The sequence below is a fragment of the Salmo salar genome, chromosome ssa13 (assembly GCF_905237065.1).
Source record: "Salmo salar chromosome ssa13, Ssal_v3.1, whole genome shotgun sequence".
Classification (NCBI taxonomy): Eukaryota; Metazoa; Chordata; class Actinopteri; order Salmoniformes; family Salmonidae; genus Salmo; species Salmo salar.
The window spans coordinates 97,018,908-97,039,743 of record NC_059454.1 but is presented as its reverse complement, the minus strand read 5'-3'; the positions used below and the strand labels follow the sequence as shown (position 1 = coordinate 97,039,743).

Below are 20,836 nucleotides of genomic sequence, written 5' to 3'. Positions count from 1 at the left end.
GTGTTTATACTTGTGTACTATTGTTTGTACAGATGAATGTGGTACCTTCATGCGTTTGGAAATTGCCCCCAAGGATGAACCAGACTTGTGGAGGTCTACAATTTTTTTTCTGAGGTCTTGGCTGATTTCTTTTGAGTTTGCCATGATGTCAAGCAAAGAGGCACAGAGTTTGAAGGTAGGCCTTGAAATACATCCACAGGTACACCTCCAATTGACTCAAATGATGTCAATTAGCCGATCAGAAGCTTCTAGCCATGACATCCTTTTCTAGAGTTTTCCAAGCTGTTTAAAGGCACAGTCAACTTTGTGTATGTAAACTTCTGACCCACTGGAATTGTGATGCAGTGAATTACAATTGAAATAATCTGTCTGTAAACAATTATTGGAAAAATTACTTGTCATGCACAAAGTAGATGTCCTAACCGACTTGCCAAAACTATAGTTTGTTCACAAGAAATTTGTGGAGTGGTTGAAAAATGAGTTTTATTGACTCCAATCTAAGTTTCTGTAAACTTCCGACTTCAACTGTACATCCTCTGACCCTCTCCATGTCTGTCTGTTTCTTTAGTCCAGATCGTGTTTCTCTTTTCTCTGATTCACTCTCAGCTCTCTTGTATGACACTATTTTGTATGTCCATCTAGTTGTCTTGAAGGGATACTTCGGGATTTTGCCAATGAAGCCCTTTATCTACTTCACCATAGTCATATTGGGCTCCCGAGTGGCGCAGTGGTCTAAGGCACTGCATCTCAGTGAAAGAGGTGTCACTACAGTCCCTGGTTCGAATCCAGGCTGTATCACATCGAGCTGTTATTGGGAGTCCCATAGGGCGGCGCATAATTGGCCCAGCGTCATCCAGGTTTGGCCGAGGTAGGCCGTCATTGTAAATAAGAATTTGTTCTTAACTGACTTGCCTAGTCAAGTAAAGGTAAAGGTAAAAATGTTAAATCAATTATTATATACAGTGGGGAGAACAAGTATTTGATACACTGCCGATTTTGCAGGTTTTCCTACTTAAAGCATGTCTGTCATTTTTATAATAGGTACACTTCAACTGTGAGAGACGGAATCTAAAACAAAAATCCAGAAAATCACGTTTGATTTTTAAGTAAATAATTTGCATTTTATTGCATGACATAAGTATTTGATACATCAGAAAAGCAGAACTTAATATTTGGTACAGAAACCTTTGTTTGCAATTACAGAGATCATACGTTTCCTGTAGTTCTTGACCAGGTTTGCACACACTGCAGCAGGGATTTGGCCCACTCCTCCTTACAGACCTTCTCCAGATCCTTCAGGTTTCGGGGCTGTCGCTGGGCAATATGGACTTTCAGCTCCCTCCAAAGATTTTCTATTGGGTTCAGGTCTGGAGACTGGCTAGGCCACTCCAGGACCTTGATATGCTTCTTACGGAGCCACTCCTTAGTTGCCCTGGCTGTGTGTTTCGGGTCGTTGTCATGCTGGAAGACCCAGCCACGACCCATCTTCAATGCTCTTACTGAGGGAAGGAGGTTGTTGGCCAAGATCTCGCGATACATGGCCCCATCCATCCTCCCCTCAATACGGTGCAGTCGTCCTGTCCCCTTTGCAGAAAAGCATCCCCAAAGAATGTTTCCACCTCCATGCTTCACGGTTGGGATGGTGGTCTTGGGGTTGTACTCATCCTTCTTCTTACACCAAACACGGCGAGTGGAGTTTAGACAAAAAAGCTCTATTTTTGTCTCATCAGACCACATGATCTTCTCCCATTCCTCCTCTGGATCATCCAGATGGTCATTGGCAAACTTCAGACGGGCCTGGACATGCGCTGGCTTGAGCAGGGGGACCTTGCGTGCGCTGCAGGATTTTAATCCATGACGGCGTAGTGTGTTACTAATGGTTTTCTTTGAGACTGTGGTCCCAGCTCTCTTTAGGTCATTGACCATGTCCTGCCGTGTAGTTCTTGGCTGATCCCTCACCTTCCTCATGATCATTGATGCCCCACGAGGTGAGATCTTGCATGGAGCCCCAGACCGAGGGTGATTGACCGTCATCTTGAACTTCTTCCATTTTCTAATAATTGCGCCAACAGTTGTTGCCTTCTCACCAAGCTGCTTGCCTATTGTCCTGTAGCCCATCCCAGCCTTGTGCAGGCCTACAATTTTATCCCTGATGTCCTTACACAGCTCTCTGGTCTTGGCCATTGTGATCAGGTTGGAGTCTGTTTGATTGGGTGTGTGGACAGGTGTCTTTTTATATAGGTAACGAGTTCAAACAGGTGCAGTTAATACAGGTAATGAGTGGAGAACAGGATGGCTTCTTAAAGAAAAACTAACAGGTCTGTGAGAGCCGGAATTCTTATTGGTTGGTAGGTGATCAAATACTTATGTCATGCAAATGTAATTACTTAAAAATCATACAATGTGATTTTCTGGATTTTTGTTTTAGATTCCGTCTCTCACAGTTGAAGTGTACCTATGATAAAAATTACAGACCTCTACATGCTTTGTAAGTAGGAAAACCTGCAAAATCGTCAGTGTATCAAATACTTGTTCTCCCCACTGTATGTGTGTTAGAGGTTGTTTCGCGAGCCAATGCTAACTAGCGTTAGCGCAATGACAAAGTCTATGGTATCTGCCAGCTAGCAACTTCCTTCAAACTGCATGGAGAGACATACAAATGGTATCCATGAGTTCATCTGACTCTGGGAATTTTATTTTTATTTAAACAGGGAGTGACATTTAGATTCAACTCTCTTTTACAAGAGAGGCCTGTACACATTACAATAAAAACGGAATATTAAAACAACATACACGTGTATATAAAACTACATTTACATACAAATTACATTTAATAAAAGCAATCACATTCAACTACATACAGGTCCTCAATCAATAATTTAAACTGCCTGAGTGACCCCAGTAAATCTAACTGCAGTGAACTCTGCAGATTGTTCCACAAATTAGGGGCATAAAAGCAAAACACAGATTTTCCCAAATCTGTGCAGACTGGAGGGATCACTAGTGTTATCCATTCCTGTGAACAGGTTTGGTAACTTCTGATTATGTTAGTTAATGATGTTACATATAGAGGGAGTTTCTGTAAGATGAGTCCTAAAATTGTCCCCTGTGATAAAACGTATTGCTGAATGGTAGACTGCGCCCAAGGGTTTTAAAACAGAGGTTGCCGCATGCATGTAAACACTATCACCAAAATCCAATACAGGGAGAAGTGTTGTTTGAACAATCTTTCTCCTATTTTTAATACTAAGGCATGGTTTATTTCGATATAAAAAAAAAAACTATCTTGGATCTTAGCTTCTTAGTCAGATTTTTTTATATGCGTTACGAAGGACAACGTGTCATCAATCCAGACACCCAGGTACTTATATTGTGAAACAAGTTAAATTAGGGCTCCATTTATAGCGCAAAGGCCTCATTGCCAAAATCCCAAAGCATCCCTTTAAAGGTCAAGTCCACCACTTTCAACTTCATATTCATCATCTCCAGCACCATACCTGTGTCTACATATGTGACATATCAGCATGTTTCTATGATCTGTGGTTGAAAATATATTTTTTAAATTCTTTAAAAATGTGAAGTAAAAAACGGTATTGTCTTGCTCGACATGTCACCGCGAATCTGTGTTTTGAAAATATATATTTGAACTTTTGTTGTAATTGGGTATAACTTTTGAACTTTATATTTTTTTTTACTACAAAATGTAGAAACGTGCAGTTTTCACACATGTATACTCTGGTATTGTGCTGGAGGTAATGAATATGAGGTTGAAAAGTGGTGGAATTGCCCTTTAAGACAGAGGAGAGGGAACGTCTGAAGTTGGGGTTACGTAAGGATTCACCGATATACCGGTTCAGATGCCAATGCAACCGATCCAAATGAAGCATAAGTCCTTCAGAAAACCGATTCAACCGTTACGAAAAAATACCTCATATTTTGTGACAACTGCGTCCTCTCCTTCAGTGTGGAACTAAGCATGTAATTATGTTGACAGTCATTGATCTACAAGTCATTTTGCATGTTGAGCAACCCCAGGCAATATCAGTAGCCTAGTCAAACTGCACACATTCCTGATCTGGCACATCTGCATGTCACCTTCAGCATTCAAATATTTGTAAAATGGCGTGCACAATATTAGGCTTTATTAGTTGTGACAACCAATGTTATTTGTTAGGTTATTTTTTATCAAATGAGTTGTTGAAAATAGTATTTTAAGCTTCCACCGGAGACCACTCTTATCTGGCTGTAGGCAGGCTACATGCTGATCGAGGCTTACATGACATTTTATTTCAGTATTTTAGCTTGAATCAATCAGTGTGTATGGTCAATTTTAGATATATATAAAGTTGATCATTTCATAACGAGGAGAGCAAACTTTTGTGAGGCACGCTGCCTGGTCGAAGCGGGAGAAGAGAAGCTCACTCCAGCAGGGTTGCTAGGTCTAGTAAAAATTCCTTAACCAATGACCTTTCTAAACCTTCCCTGAAGGCCTGAACTAGCCCAATGTTTGTTTTGCAGCAAGAGAGGAGTTCCCACATTTAGACAATAAACCCTTTTCCCATAATGTTATCGACGTAACTTGTAACAATGTTACAAGCTAAATTTATTTATTAACAAAATAATTATTCTTGCGAGCTGTGATGCTGATGTCGATTTAACTCGTTTGACTGCTATGATGAAGTAATGATGAAGTAATAAGGCACAAGAGGGTGTGTTGTATAGCCAATATACCACGGCTAAGGGCTGTTCTTAAGCATGATGCAATGTGGAGTGCCTGTATACAGCTGTTAGCCGTGATATATTGGCCGTATACCACAAACTCCCGGGGTGCCTTATTGCTATTATAAGCTGGTTACCAACATAATTAGAACAGTAAAAAGTGTTTTTTTGTCTTACCTGTGGTAAAAATACGTTTTCCAGTGATTTGCCGACATTATTTGTTGATGGGCATCAGTTCTAGCATGTTAATATGCTTTATGGAAGAAAAAAAATAGGTGTCTCCATAATGACAATCTAAATAGCCGACCTACAACCGGTAAAAAGTCATGACGTGCGCGCGTGCTGCTCTCTCCTCTCTCGCTCATGTGACTCAGCCAATAGGGGACTAAGCTGCCTGCTGCAGTGATCTCAATACACACACACCTGCAACAGTTTTCAAAGTAGCCTAATCTAACTGATAGTGGGGTGGTAGATGCCCAGTTTCCCTTATGGCTCAGGTCAGGTGCCTACAGTACATACACCATAGACATACACTACATGACCAGTAGTATATGGACACCTGCTTGTCTAACATCTCATTCCAAAATCATGGGCATTAATATGGAGTTGGTTCCCCCTTTGCTGCTATAACAGCCTCCACTCTTCTGGGAAGGCTTTCCATTAAATGTTGGAACATTGCTGCGTGGACTTGCTTCCATTCAGCCACGAGCATTAGTGAGGACAAGCACTGATGTTGGGCGATTAGGCCTGGCTCGCAGTCGGCGTTCCAGTTCATCCCAAAGGTGTTCGATGGGGTTGAGGTCAGGGCTCTGTGCAGGCCAGTCAAGTTCTTCCACACTGATCTCGACAAACTATTTCTGTATGGACCTCGCTTTGTGCATGGGGGCATTGTCATGCTGAAACAGGAAAGGGCCTTCCCCAAACTGTTGTCACAATGTTGGAATCGCAGAATCATCTAGAATGCGTAGCGTTAAGATTTCCATTCACTGGCGCTAAGGGGTCTAGCCCGAACCATGAAAAACAGACCCAGAACATAATTCCTCCACCAAACTTTACAGTTGGCACTATGAACGATAGCGTTCTCCTGGCATCCGCCAAACCCAGATTCATCCGTCAGACTGCCAGATGGTGAAGCGTGATTCATCACACGTTTTACTGCTCCAGAGTCCAATGGCCGCGAGCTTCACACCACTCCAGACGAGGCTTGGCATCTCACATGGTGATCCTAGGCTTGTGTGCGGCTGCCCGGCCATGGAAACCCATTTCATGAAGCTCCCGATGAACAGTTATTGTGCTGATGTTGCTTCCAGAGACAGTTTGGAACTCGGTAGTGAGTGTTGCAACCGAGGACAGACAATTTTTATGCGCTGAGCGCTTCAGCACTCGGCGGTCCCGTTCTGTGAGCTTGTGTGGCCTACCACTTCGAGGCTGAGCCGTTGTTGCTCCTAGACGTTTCCACTTCACAATAACAGCACTTACAGTTCACTGGGTCAGCTCTAGCAGAGCAGAAATTTGACGAACTGACTTGTTTGAAAGATGGCATTCTATGACGGTGCCACGTTCTCTTCAGTAAGGCCATTCTACTGCCAATGTTTGTCTATGGAGATTGCATGGCTTTGCTCGATTTTATACACTTGTCAGCAACTGATGTGGCTGAAATAGCAGAATCCACTAATTTGAAGGGGTGTCTACATACTTTTTTTTGTGTATATATATATATATAGTGAATATATATAACACACACACACACACACACACACACACACACCATAGACAGACATACATAATTCACACACATACACGAACACAGAAGTCAGCTCAGACAGATCCAGCTCAGAGGTCCAGCTCATGAGCTCCATCAGCAGCAGATATGAATTTAAATGTAAAATGGATATGTTTAAGCAACAACTTAGTGCATCAAACCAAATGTTATCGATTAGTTCCTCTAATGAAATTGAATCGCACCGAAACATTTCAAACTTAAATCAAATCAAATGTATTTATATAGCCCTTCTTACATCAGCTGGTATATCAAAGTGCTGTACAGAAACCCAGCCTAAAACCCCAAACAGCAAGAAATGCAGGTGTAGATTGTAAACAAATCGTTCTTGTATCTTATCGGAGCCCATGTATCTAGATGCGTATCGAATTGTCTTGAAAGGGAAAGATGCACATCCCCACTATTCCCTTTGATGCACTTTATAGGCCAGGGAATAAGGCTCTTGTCAAAAATAGTGCACTTTAGGGCAGAGGCTGCCATTTGGAATGTAGCCCCCGAGTCTGTGATGTCATCTCCTGTGTCTGTCCTGCCTATCATTTCAGGCTGAGCCGACACCCCCCATGTATGGGACGCCTCCCCCTGGGTCAGCTGCCCCCCCAGCCTCCTCGGCCGCCGCATACCCCCCCATGTTCTCACATCAGTACCAGTGTAAGTGTCTCAAACATCACAACCACTTCCAGGTGATAGGTGCTCTCTTCTTCGTGTAGAAGGAAAATGGCACACTGAACACTTCTAAGTGTGTATGCTGCCACCAACACATTTGGAGTATACATTCAATATGCTCGAGCTAATCGTGGCCTCGCACGTCCTCGCAATCGTGGCCTCGCTAGCCTTGGATATTCTAAATACAGTTAGTGTCTCCAACTGTATTCCAAGTCAGACTATCTTCAATGCCCTGTTTTCTAAATTTAAACCAAGCATTTTCTGTTGAATGTTTGCTTTCCTAGTGTCTATTTGGAATGTTCTTTGCTAATCAGCCTTGAGCCTTTCTTTGGCGATTTATCTAAACCTGAAATATCACCCTAAATTAAAATGAGAACGTTTGGCTGTTAACTATCACTCTGCATGATGTCCCATTCTGAATGACGCATTTTTCATGCCTGATAGTCTCTCTATAAAAATCTACATACAGTCATGGCCAAAAATATTGTTATCTGTGCAATTTATTCAGATAATACACAATTTCTTCCAGAAAACTGTTGAAATTCAAACATATTTTGGTATCCACATATGTATGTCTTTGTTTTGCAATTGAACAAAACCATTTTTTTTTAAATAATTTACTAAATCTTAGCTTATTCCACAAAGAAATCCTAAAATGGCCCGGACAATATTATTAGCACCTTCTAGAAGTAGTTAGAAATAATTTGATTTCCAAGCAGGTGATTCTCTTTTACTTTGGAATTGAACCCACCTGTTGTGAGTTGCTTGTGCCTGCAATATAAAAATCACTCATTCAACTAGTTTGAATAGAGAAAAGGACTCGTTCTCCTGTTTTGTGTCACTGTGTGTACATCAATCTCCATCACCAGAGATCTTGTTCCTGTTTCCACCGTACGTGATGTTATCAACAAGTTTAAGGCCCATGCCACTGTAGCCAACCTCACTGGGTGTGGCCACAAGAGAGAACTTGATGGAAGATTACGGCGAAGGATTGTTAGAATGGTGGAGAAAACATCTCGATCAACTGCCACACAGATTCAAGCTGACCTGCAGACACGAGGTATGACAGTTCAACTCGCAACATCCGTCATCAACTTAATGAAAGGGGGTTGTATGGTAGGAGACCCAGGAGGACCCCACTGCTGAGAGAGAGACATAAGAAAGCCTGACTGCAATTTGCCAAAACACACCCGAACATGCCAAAATCCTTCTGGGAGAATGTCCTGTGGACAGATGAGACCAAATTATAGCTTTTTGGTAAAGCACACCATCTCTATGTTTACAGAAAACAAAATTTAAGCCTTCAAAGAAAATAATACCTTCCCCGAAGGCAAACATGGAGAAGGTTCAGTGATGTTTTGGTTTGCTGCCTTTGGCATTGGGTACCTTGAACGTGTGCATGGCATCATGAATCAGGAGAATACCAAGGCGTTGGAGCGCAATGTCGGACCCAGTGTCAGAAAGCTGGGTCTCTGTTGAAGGTCATGGGTCTTCCAGCAGGAGAATGACCCCAAGCACACTTCAAAACGCACCAATGAATGGTTCAATATCAAATGCTGGACTGTTCTGAAGTGGCCAGCAATGAGTCCAGATCTAAATCCCATTGGAAACTCATGGAGAGATCTGAAAACAGCAGTTAGGAGAAGGCACCCTTCAAATCTGGGAGAATTGGAGCTGTTTTCACAAAAGGAGTGGACCAAACTGCCAGTACAGAGGTGCAGGAAGCTCATTGATGGCAATAGGAAGCGCTTGATTGCAGTTATTTTGACCAAAGGCTGTGCTACCAAATATTAATTTAGTCAATGCCATCTGTTTATTTTTAGATTTAAATGGATATATTAAGTTCTGAATCAAAATCAAAGGTTCTGTATTATTGACAGTGAAATAAAGAATTGTGGAGACCAAATATTTTGGTCAATTTCAACTTATTTTTGGGGGAAATTGTGAGTTACTTGAAAAAAGTGCAAGGGTGCCAATATCTTTGGCAACGACTGTACTTTTGAACTAAGTTCAAGCATTTTTCTGTAATGTTACCATATATTGTAATTATTAACAGAAAAATGCTTCCATTTCCTAAACTGCTAGAAATTAGAATGCATGTTACTTTTGTTAAAGACCCACAGTGAGCACTGTTAAAGTCTTTAATGTAACTCTGTGACTAATGCATGCTGTTCTCTCTCCTGTGAACCCCAGCCTACCCTCCGGCCAGCCAGTACAACCCTGGCACTCTTCAGTACTCTGCTCCTCCTCCTCCCTCCTTCTCCTCCTCCTCACCTCAAACCCCAGCTCCAGGCTTCATGCCCCAGTACACTCAACAACCCCTCTACCAACCTCCTACCATGGGCCAGCCTCTGTCTTCCGCTCCTCCTTCTCATCCTCCTTTCTCTCCTACTTCCTCCTTCTCGCCTCCTCTGTCCACTGGAGCGTTTTTCCAACATGGCGGGCCGGGGTCGCCTGCCTCGTACATGCTGCCTCCTCCAACCGGATCCTCAGGTACGCAGCCTGATCATGGCTCTGCCCCTCTCGCCATCCACCAATCATCTACAACATGCCAGTACTCAGTCAGAGGTGTCACTGGCTCTGTTCCAATGTCACAATAGCCCTTTAGAAAAAAACAATGTATTGGACCTGTATTCTAAAGTGCTATGCTAGTGTGGATATTGGAACAAAGCCATATTTCAGTTAAAAAGACTAACCTAATGTCATGTTTAGGGTTAGAGACCAACATAGGAAGCTAGGGCTCCATATGGAACTGGTCTTAAAATTGAGTAAGTGACAGACAGTTGCGTAGACAGTGTCCAAATACACTGCCTCCTGCCTCCCTATGGCCTTATATGTGCTGTCTATCTGCTTAGTGAGCACAGTGCAGACAGCCTTCAGACAGTCAACAGCTGCTGTTCCAAGCCTCTCTCACACCTCTATCCCTGGGTGGGGAAAGCTGAGGAAGCGTTTCTCAACTGACACTGTTACTCCTCTGAAATATGGCTGATACTTATTAACATGGCCCTGTCTGGCCTTCTGGGGTAACCGAAGTGTATGATGTTATTAGCATCTTGTTAAATGAAATGGGACTTTATTAGGTGTAAACATTTACAGGTAGAGTATCAACAACACATTTGTGGGAGGTGCGGCAGGTAGCCTAGCAGTTAAGAGCGTTGGTCCAGTAACCGAAAGGTCACTGATTCGAATTCCGAGATTAAAAACCTGTCGATGTGCCCTTGAGCAAGGCACTTAACCCTAATTGCTCCTGTAAGTCGCTCTGGATAAGAGTGTCTGCTAAATGACTAATTTAAATGTTGAGTGTACTATTAGTAGTTCCCTAGCTATCATTGTCATTATCATATTACTGTTCTCTCACATGTGCCCTGTTGGTTCTGGGAAATGTTGTATAGTATTTGTTTCATTCACAGAAGGATAGAATCCAGACAGTACCTGTTTCATGGAAGGTGGTGAATTTAAATAGACAGCTCAGCTCTGCTACCTTATATAATTACTGCCCGGAAATGTCTGCCACCGGGCCTGACCAGATCATTCATCAATGTAATCAAAACCATCAAAGCGCTTGCCAATATTCCTGATGACCAACAGCAAGTTAGTTGCATTTCCGCTTCTGTTTTATAGATTCATATTTAATCAAAGAACCAACTTCTGTTTTATAGATTCATATTTCATCAAAGAGCCAACTTCTGTTTTATAGATTCATATTTAATCAAAGAGCCAACTTCTGTTTTATAGATTCATATTTAATCAAAGAGCCAACTTCTGTTTTATAGATTCATATTTAATCAAAGAGCCAACTTCTGTTTTATAGATTCATATTTAATCAAAGAGCCAACTTCTGTTTTATAGATTCATATTTAATCAAAGAGCCAACTTCTATTTCTTTTTTAAACCAGATGATTTTAACGGGAGCTATCACATAATCAGGTCTGTCACAGACCGGAAGTACCCAGGACAATAATTCTAACTACCATGACGCTGTTGACCAAGAGGTTAACGTGGGTATGAGTGTCAGTTGGTCGGCCCCGATGTGTGGGGGTCTGGGCAGGAGCGCAAGCAGCAATGATTGGGTTGGTGGTAAATTTGAGTCCATTTGGGATGGCTCAGAGCTTTGCTTGGCTGTCTAGGGCAGGCAATATCCTGATGAAAATTACAGGTAGAAGGATCATGATGATACCATTTAGGGGTCAGCCCAGGCTACACTGCTCAAATACCAATACATTTAGCCTAAATTAAAACTGTTTTGGTAATTTACTGAAATGTAAATAAAATTTGCCGTTGCTTGTTGTCTTGCTGATGCACTATGAGATGTATCGCTTGCTTCAACTTTGGCGATTAGTAAGTTTTTTTTTTAAACCTCCCGCTTTGGCTGAATGTGTCAATGTGTATTTCATGTATGCATAATCTATGAGCAGAATTACTGTTTTACCTCAGCCACGACATCCCTGGTTTGAAAGTGACTGTTCCCTGGAAACTGCGCCGGCATTTTCGCTACATTTATCCCCACGTGGGCCAGCCCTCTAGCAATTTGAGTTTAAGCCAATGAGCTTCAGCCCCTCACCATTTGAGTGACAGCTAGCAAGACGCACACACAGCAGAGAGAGGGAGAGAGCAATGACATGGTGCACATATCTGCACATATGTGATGTAGTACGCAATTTTCTGGGACCACTTTTGGTTCGTGGGCGCTACATTCAGAACTACTGGCAAAAAGTGTACAGAATTACCGGATAATCTATTTAAGCCTTCCCTGTAGCTCAGTTGGTAGAGCATGGTGTTTGCAACACCAGGGTTGTGGGTTCGATTCCCACGGGGGGCCAGCACAGAAAAAAATGTATGAAATTGTATGAAATGTATGCATTCACTACTGTAAGTCGCTCTGGATAAGAGCGCCTGCTAAATGACTAAAATGTAAAAATGTAAATGTTAAGTCATTTTTAAATAAGAGCAATCAAAGCAATGATAATATTTTTGCCTATCCATGCTACCAAGAAATCGTTAAATGAAATATTCAATATCCCTCTCTTCATACCCACTTATGAAAAACAGCTCTTACAAGTCCCGTTCTCTATGCCCGAATCATTCCAGTGTTGTGCTGTGAGTAGCCTGGGTGCCAGTCTAACTGTGGTTGTCTCTTGCCAAGCTAGAGAAAGTGGCACCCAGGCTGTAGTGAGGAGATGGGTGAGTGATGGGTTTCTTTCTGCTTCTCCACAGGCCCTCAGAACGGCTGGAATGACCCTCCTACCCTGAGCAGAGTGCCGAAGAAGAAGAAGGTGAGACCTATCACACAACTACTAACACATACAGTATCATGCTGTGGTCACTGACCCTGGGTCTATAGCTCTCCAGGACACAGGAGTAGGGGATTATACATACATACATACATACATACATACATACATACATACATACATACATACATACATACATACATACATACACTGAGTATACAAAACTCTTCCCATGATATAGACAATGCAGGTGAAAGCTGTGATCCCTTCTTGATGTTAAATCCACATAAATCAGTGTAGATGAATGAGGAGAGACAGGTTAAAGAAGGTTTTTAAGCCTTGAAACATTTGAGACATGGATTGTGTATGTGTGCCATTCAGAGGGTGAATGGGCAAGACAAAAGACTGAAGTGCATTTGAACTGGGTATGGTAGTAGGTGCCAGGCGTACCGGTTTTTGTCAGGAACTTCAACGGCCTCCCGGGTGGCGCAGTGGTCTAAGGCAGTGCTAGCTGTGCCACCAGAGGTTCTGGCTTCCAGCCCAGGCTCTGTCGCAGCCGGCCGCAACCGGGAGGCCCATGAGCCGGCGCACAATTGGCCCAGCGTCATCCGGGTTGGGGAGGGTTTGGCCAGCAGGGATGTCCTTGTCGCATCGCGCACTAGCGACTCCTGTGTCGGGCCGGGCGCAGTGCACGCTGACCAGGTCGCCAGGTGTACGGTGTTTCCTCCAACACATTGGTGCGGCTGGCTTCCGGGTTGGATGTGTATTGTGTCAAGAAGCAGTGCGGCTTGGTTGGGTTGTGGTTCGTAGGACGCATGGCTCTGGACCTTCACCTCTCCCGAGTCCGTACGGGAGTTGCAGCGATGAGACAAGACTGTAACTACTGATTGGATACCACGAAATTGGGAAGAAAAGAGGGTGGGTTTTTCAATCTCAAAAGTTTCCTGTGTGTATCCAGAATGGTCCAGCCGCCTTGACACAACTGGATTGTATTTATTATGGACCCCCGTTAGTTCCTGCCAGGGCAGCAGCTTCTCTTCCTGGAGTCTAGAAACATTAAGGAAGTTCTATACAATTGAAAATATTACTTGACATTACATTTCATAACACTTTTCACAACACATTGTGTTCCCTCAGGCCACTATTCTACTATCACATATCTACAATACGTATGTGTGTGTAGAGTGTGTGTCTTATGTGTGCCTGAGTGTCTTCACTGTTCCATAAGGTGTATTTTTGTCTGTTTTTTTCCCCCAACCGGATTCTACTGATTGCATCAGTTACATGATGTGGAATAGAGTTCCATGTAGTCATGGCTATATGTAGTACTGTGTGCCTCCCATAGTCTGTTCTGGACTTGGGGATTGTGAAGAGACCTTTGGTGGCATGTCTTGTGGGGTATGCATGGGTGTCTGAGCTGTGTGCTAGTAGTTTAAACAGACACCTCAGTGCATTCAGCATGTCAACACTTCTTACAAAAACAAGTAGTGATAAAGTCAATCTCTCCTCCACTTTGAGCCATGAGAGATTTACATGCATATTATGAATGTTAGCTCTCTGTGTACATTTAAGGGCTAGCCGTGCTTCTCTGTTCTGAGCCAGTTGTAATTTTCCAAGGTGTCTTTGTGGCACCTGACCACACCACTGAACAGTAGTCCAGGGGAGACAAAACTAGAGCCTGTAGGACCTACCTTGTTGAGTGTTGTTAAAAAGGCAGAGTAGCGCTTTATTATGGACAGACTTCTCCCCATCTTAGCTACTGTTGTATCAACATGTTTTGACCATGACGGTTTACAATCCAGGGCTACTTCAAGCAGTTTAGTCACCTCAACTTGCTCAAATTCCACATTATTTATTAGAAGATTGAGTTGAAGTTTAGTGAATGGTTTGTCCCAAATACAATGCTTTTAGTTTTTAATATTTAGGACTGACTTATTCCTTGCCATCCATTCTGAAACTAACTGCAGCACTTTAAGTGCTGTAGTAGCTGACGTGTGTAGTGTTGAGTCATCCGCATACATAGACACACTGGCTTTACTCAAAGATTTTAAAAAGGGGCCTAGACAGCTGCCCTGGGGATTTCCTGATTCTACCTGGATTATGTTTGAGAGGCTTCCATTAAATAACACCCTCTGTGTTCTGTTAGACAGGTAACTCTTTATCCACAACATAGGAGGGGGTGTAAAGCAATATTACATACGCTTTTCCATCAGCAGTCTATGATCGAGAATGTTAAATGCCGCACTGAAGTCTAACAAAACAGCTCCCACAATCATTTTATCATTAATTTCTCTGTACCAATCATCAGTCAAGTGCCGTGCTTGTTCAATGTCCTTCCCTATAAGCGTGCTGAATATATGTTGTCAATTTGTTTACAGTAAAATAACATTGTATCTGGTCAAACACCATTTTTTCCAAAAGTTTACGAAGGGTTGGTAACAGGCTGATTGGTTGGCTATTTGAGCCAGCTGATTGGTCGGCTATTTGAGCCAGTAAAGGGGGCTTTATTATTCTTAGGTAGCGGAATGACTTTTGCTTCCCTCCAGGCCTGAGGGTGCACACTTTCTAGTAGGCTTAATTTGAAGATAAGGCAAATAGGAGTGGCAATATTGTCAGCTATTATTCTCAGTAATTTTCCATCTAAGTTGTCAGACCCCGGTGGCTTGTCATTGTTGATAGACAATATTAATTCTTTCACCTCTTCCACACTCACTTTACGGAATTCAAAATTACAATGCTTGTTTTTCATTATTTATACTTGGATGTGCAGTGTCAGCGTCTGTTGCTGGCATGGCATGCCTAAGTTTGCTAATAGATGCTTCTAAACAGCTTCTACCTCCAAGCCATAAGACTCCTGAACTTCTAATCAATTGACCCCCCCCCCCCCCTCCACACCACTGCCACTCTCTGTTGTCATCTATGCATGGTCACTTTAATGAACTCTACCTACATGTACATACTACCTCAACTAACCAGTGCCCCCGCACATTGACTCTGTACCGGCACCCCACTGTATATATTGTTGTTTTTTACTGCTCCTCTTTAATTACTTGTTAGTTGTATCTCTTATTCTTATCCGTATTTTTTGAAACTGCACTGTTGGTTAGGGGCTCGTAAGTAAGCATTTCACTGTAAGGTCTACATCTGCTATATTCGGCGCATGTGACTAATTAAATTAGATTTTAATATTGCCAATTACTTTAATGATTTTTTTTATTGGCAAGGTTTTGTGACGAATGAGCCATCTGATTCAATGAATGATGGAGCTGAGTTTGCGTTTTTGCCCAAAATATAATTTAAGGTGCTCCAAAGCTTTTACTATCATTCTTTATATCATTTATCTTTGTTTCATAGTATAGCTTCTTCTTTTTATTCAGTTTAGTCACATGATTTCTCAATTTGCAGTGCATTTGCCAATCGGTTGTGCAGCCAGACTTATTTGACATTCCTTTTGACTCATCCCTCTCGACCATACAATTTTTCAATGCCTCATCAGTCCACAGGGATTTAACAGTTTTTACAGTCATTTTCATAATGGGTGCATGCTTATCAACAACTGGAATAAGCAATTTCACAAATATGTCAAGTGCAGTGTCTGGTTGCTCCTCATTACACACCATAGACCAACAAATATTCTTTACATCAACAATATAGGAATCACTACAAAACTTACTGTATGACCTCTTATACACTATATTAGGCCCGGCCTTTGGAACTTTGGGTTTCCTAGATATGGCTACTATATTGTGATCCATACATTCAATGGATTTGGATACTGCTTTAAAGCTAATTTCTGCAGCATTAGTAAAGATGTGATCAATATATGTGGATGATTTCATTCCTGTGCTGTTTGTAACTACCCTGGTAGGTTGACTGATAACCTGATCCAGGTTGCAGGCACTGGTTACAGTTCAAAGCTTTTTCTTGAGTGGTCAGCTTGATAAAAGCCAGTCAATATTTAAATCACACAGAAAATATACCTCTCTGTTGAGGTCACATATATTATCAAGCATTTCACACATATTATCCAGATACTGACTGTTAGCACTTGGTGGTCTATAGCAGCTCCCCACAAGAATGGACTTTAGGTGAGGCAGATGAACCTGTAGCCATATTACTTCAACAATATAGACTTAGAAGGCGAACACACCATCCACCGCTTCCGAGCATATTACTCGCCAATGTCCAATCTCTAGACAACAAGGTGGATGAAATTAGGGCACGAGTTGCCTTCCAGGGAGACATCAGAGATTGTAACATTCTCTGTTTCACGAAAACATGGCTCACTTGGGATACGTTATCAGAGTCGGTACAGCCACCCGGTTTCTTCACGCATCACGCCGACAGAAACAAGCATCTCTCTGGTAAGAAGAAGGGCGGTGGTGTATGCCTTAAGATTAACGACTCATGGTGTAATCATAACAACATACAGGAACTCAAGTCCTTTTGTTCACTTGACCTAGAATTCCTTACAATCAAATGCCGACCGCATTATCTACCAAGATAATTTTCTTTGATTATAGTCACAGATGTGTAGATCCCCCCCCCCAAGCAGACACCTCGATGGCCCTGAAAGAACTTCACTGGACTCTATGTAAACTGGAAACCATATACCCTGAGGCTGCATTTATTGTTAGCTGGGGATTTTAACAAAACTAATCTGAGAACAAGGCTTTCTAAATTCAATCTGCATATAAAATGCGTGACACAGCTGCTAGCATTCTGGACCATTGCTACTCTAACTTCCGCGATGCATACAAAGCCCTCCCCCGCCCTCCCTTCGGCAAATCTGACCATGACTCCATTTTGGTGCTCCCAGCCTATAGACAGAAACTAAAACAGGAAACGCCCGTGCTCAGGTTTAAACTACTGGTCTGACCAATCGGATTCCACGCTTCAAGATTGCTTCAATCACGTGAACTAGGATATGTTCCGGGTAGCCTCAGACAACAACATTGACGTATACACTGACTCAGTGAGCGAGTTTATTAGCAAGTGCATCGGTGATGTTGTACCCACTGTGACTATTAAAACCTTCCCTAACCAGAAACTGTGGATTTATGGCAGCATTCGTGCAAAACTGAAAGATCGAACCACCACTTTTAATCATGGCAAGGCGACCGGAAACATGACCGAATACAAACAGTGTAGTTATTCCCTCCGCAAAGAAATCAAACAAGCAAAGCATCAGTATAGAGACAAAGTAGAGTCGCAGTTCAACGGCTCAAACACAAGACATATTTGGCAGGGTCTACAGTCAATCACGGATTACAAAAAGAAAACCAGCCCTGTCGCAGACATCGACTTCTTGCTCCCAGACAAATTAAGCAACTTCTTTGCTCGCTTTGAGGACAATACAGTGCCACTGACACAGCCCGCTACCAAAGCCTGTGGGCTCTCCTTCACCATGGCCAACGTGAGTAAAACATTTAAACGTGTTAACCCTCGCAAGGCTGCCGGCCCAGACGGCATCCCTAGCCGCATCTTCAGAGCATGCGCAGACCAGCTGGCTGGTGTGTTTTTACGGGCATATTCAATCAATCCCTATCCCAGTCTGCTGTGCCCACATGCTTCAAGATGGCCACCATTGTCCCTGTTCCCAAGAAAGCTAAGGTAAATGGACTAAATGACTGTCGCCCGGTAGCACTCACTCCTGTCATCATGAAGTGCTTTGAGAGACTAGTCAAGGATCATATCACCTCCACCCTGCCTGATACCCTAGACCCACTCCAGTTTGCTTACCGCCCAAATAGGTCCACGGACGACGCAATCGCCACCACACTGCCCTATCCAGTCTGGACAAGAGGAATACCTATGTAAGAATGCTGTTCATTGACTACAGCTCAGCATTTAACACCATAGTACCCTCCAAACTCATCATTAAGCTCGAGACCCTGTGTCTCGACCCCGCCCTGTGCAACTGGTTCCTGGACTTTCTGACGGGCCGCCCCCCAGGTGGTGAGGGTAGGAAACCACCTCTACCCCGCTGATCCTCAACACTGGGGCCCCACAAGGGTGCGTTCTCAGCCCTCTCCTGTACTCCCTGTTCACCCATGACTGCGTGGCCATGCATGCCTCCAACTCAATCATCAAGTTTGCAGACGACAGTGGTAGGCTTGATCACCAACAACGACGAGACGGCCTTCAGGGAGGAGGTGAGGGCCCTTGAAGTGTGGTGTCAGGAAAATAACCTCTCACTCAATGTCAACAAAACAAAGGAGATGATTGTGGACTTCAGAAACAGCAGAGGGAGCACCCCCCCATCCACATCGACGGGACAGTAGTGGAGAAGGTGGAGAGTTTTAAGTTCCTCGGCGTACACATCACGGGCAAACTGAAATGGTCCACCCACACAGACAGCGTGGTGAAGCCACAACGGCGCCTCTTCAACCTCAGGAGGGTGAAGAAATTTGGCTTGTCACCTAAAACACTCACAAACTTTTACAGATGCACAATCGAGAGCATCCTGTTTGGCTGTATCAACGCCTGGTACGGCAACTGCTCCGCCCACAAACGCAAGTCTCTCCAGAGGGTAGTGCGGTCTGCACAACGCATCACCGGGGGAAAACTACCTGCCCTCCAGGACACCTACGCACCCGATGTCACAGGAAGGCCAAAAAGATCATCAAGGACAACAACCACCTGAGCTACTGCCTGTTAACCCCGCTATCATCCAGAAGGCGAGGTCAGTACAGGTGCGTCAAAGCGGGGACCGAGAGACTGAAAAACAGCTTCTATCTCAAGGCCGTCAGACTGTTAAACAGTCATCACTAACTTTAATAAATTGACTTAATAAAGGTATCACTAGTCACTATAAATAACGCCACTTTAATAATGTCTGCATATCCTACATTACTCATATCATATGCATATACTGTATTCTATACCATCTACTGCATCTTGCCTATGCCGCACAGCCATCGCTCATCCATATATTTATATGTACATATTCTTATTCATCCCTTTACTTGTGTGTGTATAAGGTAGTCATTGTGAATTTGTTAGATTACTTGTTAGATATGACTACACTGTTGGAACTAGAAGCACACACATGACTACACTCGCATTAACATCTTCTAACCATGTGTATGTGACCAATACATTTTGATTTGAACGGAGTTTCAGAGGTTGTCAGAATGAATGTCATCTGTTACCCGCAAAACACCAGTCTCAACGTCAGCAGTGAAGAGGCGACTGCGGGATGCTGGAGTTCTAGGCAGAGTTGCAAAGAAAAAGCCATATCTCAGACTGGCCAATAAAAAGAAAAGATTAAGATGGGCAAAAGGACACAGACACTGGACAGAGGAACTCTGCCTAGAAGACCAGCATCCCGGAGTTGCCTCTTCACTGTTGTTGTTGAGACTGGTGTTTTGCGGGGACTATTTAATGAAGCTGCCAGTTGAGGACTTGTGAGGCGTCTGTTTCTCAAACTAGACACTGTAACGTGCTTGTCCTCTTGCTCAGGTGTGCACCGGGGCCTCCCACTCCTCTTTCTATTCTGGTTAGAGCCAGTTTGCACTGTTCTGTGAAGGGAGTAGTACACAGCGTTGTACAAGATTTTCAGTTTCTTGGCAATTTCTCACATGGAATAGCCTTCATTTCTCAGAACAAGAATAAACTGACGAGCTTCAGAAGAAAGGTTTTTGTTTCTGGTCATTTTGAGCCTGTAATCGAACCCACAAATGCTGATGCTCCAGATACTCAACTAGTCTATAGAAGGCCAGTTTTATTTCTTCTTTAATCAGGACAACAGTGTTCAGCTGTGCTAACATAATTGCAAAAGGGTTTTCTAATGATCAATTAGCCTTTTTAAAATGATAAAAACTTGGATTAGCTAACACAACCATTGAAACACAGGAGTGATGGTTGCTGATAATGGGCCTCTGTACGCCTATGTAGATATTCCATAAAATAATCACCCGTTTCCAGCTACAATAATCATTTACAACATTAACAATGTCTACACTGTATTTTTTATCAATTTGATGTTATTTTAATGGACAAAATGTTTAGCTTTTCTTTAAAAAACAAGGACATTTCAAAGTGACCCCAAACTTTTGTGTGTGTTTGTTTTTATTTATTTATTCTCCACTCACACACTCTCTCCCCCTTCCAGGTTCCAGCGAACTACAATCCTCCTGCCCCCATCACGGCCCCCATCTTTTCTCCCCTTGGTGCCGGGGACCCCCAGCCCATGGCCCCAGGCCAAGCCCAGAACCAGGAACCATACCAGGGCCCCCTACCCATGAACCCTGGCATGCCCAAGACACATGGAGGGAATGTGGAGGGAGCGCCCGGAGCCCCTACTGCAGATGTCATACAGGCATTGGTCTGTTCCTTTTATAAATTGGCCTATTCCTGATTTTAAGATTATGAGAAACATTGATAGTGGATTACATTACTAGTAGTGCTATATGGCCTCAAAGCTCTTAACATTGTAAGG

General features: G+C 43.1%; 1 protein-coding gene across 1 annotated transcript in view; it reads left to right on the top strand.

Annotated features, from left to right (window-relative positions):
- LOC106568322 (protein transport protein Sec31A-like) overlaps positions 1-20,836 on the top strand; it is a 44,470-nt gene that overhangs the window by 20,981 nt on the left and 2,653 nt on the right. Inside the window, 4 exon segments of the mRNA XM_045692784.1 lie at positions 7,042-7,147; positions 9,356-9,655; positions 12,377-12,435; positions 20,510-20,722. Of these exon segments, the coding sequence (XP_045548740.1) occupies positions 7,042-7,147; positions 9,356-9,655; positions 12,377-12,435; positions 20,510-20,722 (678 nt within the window).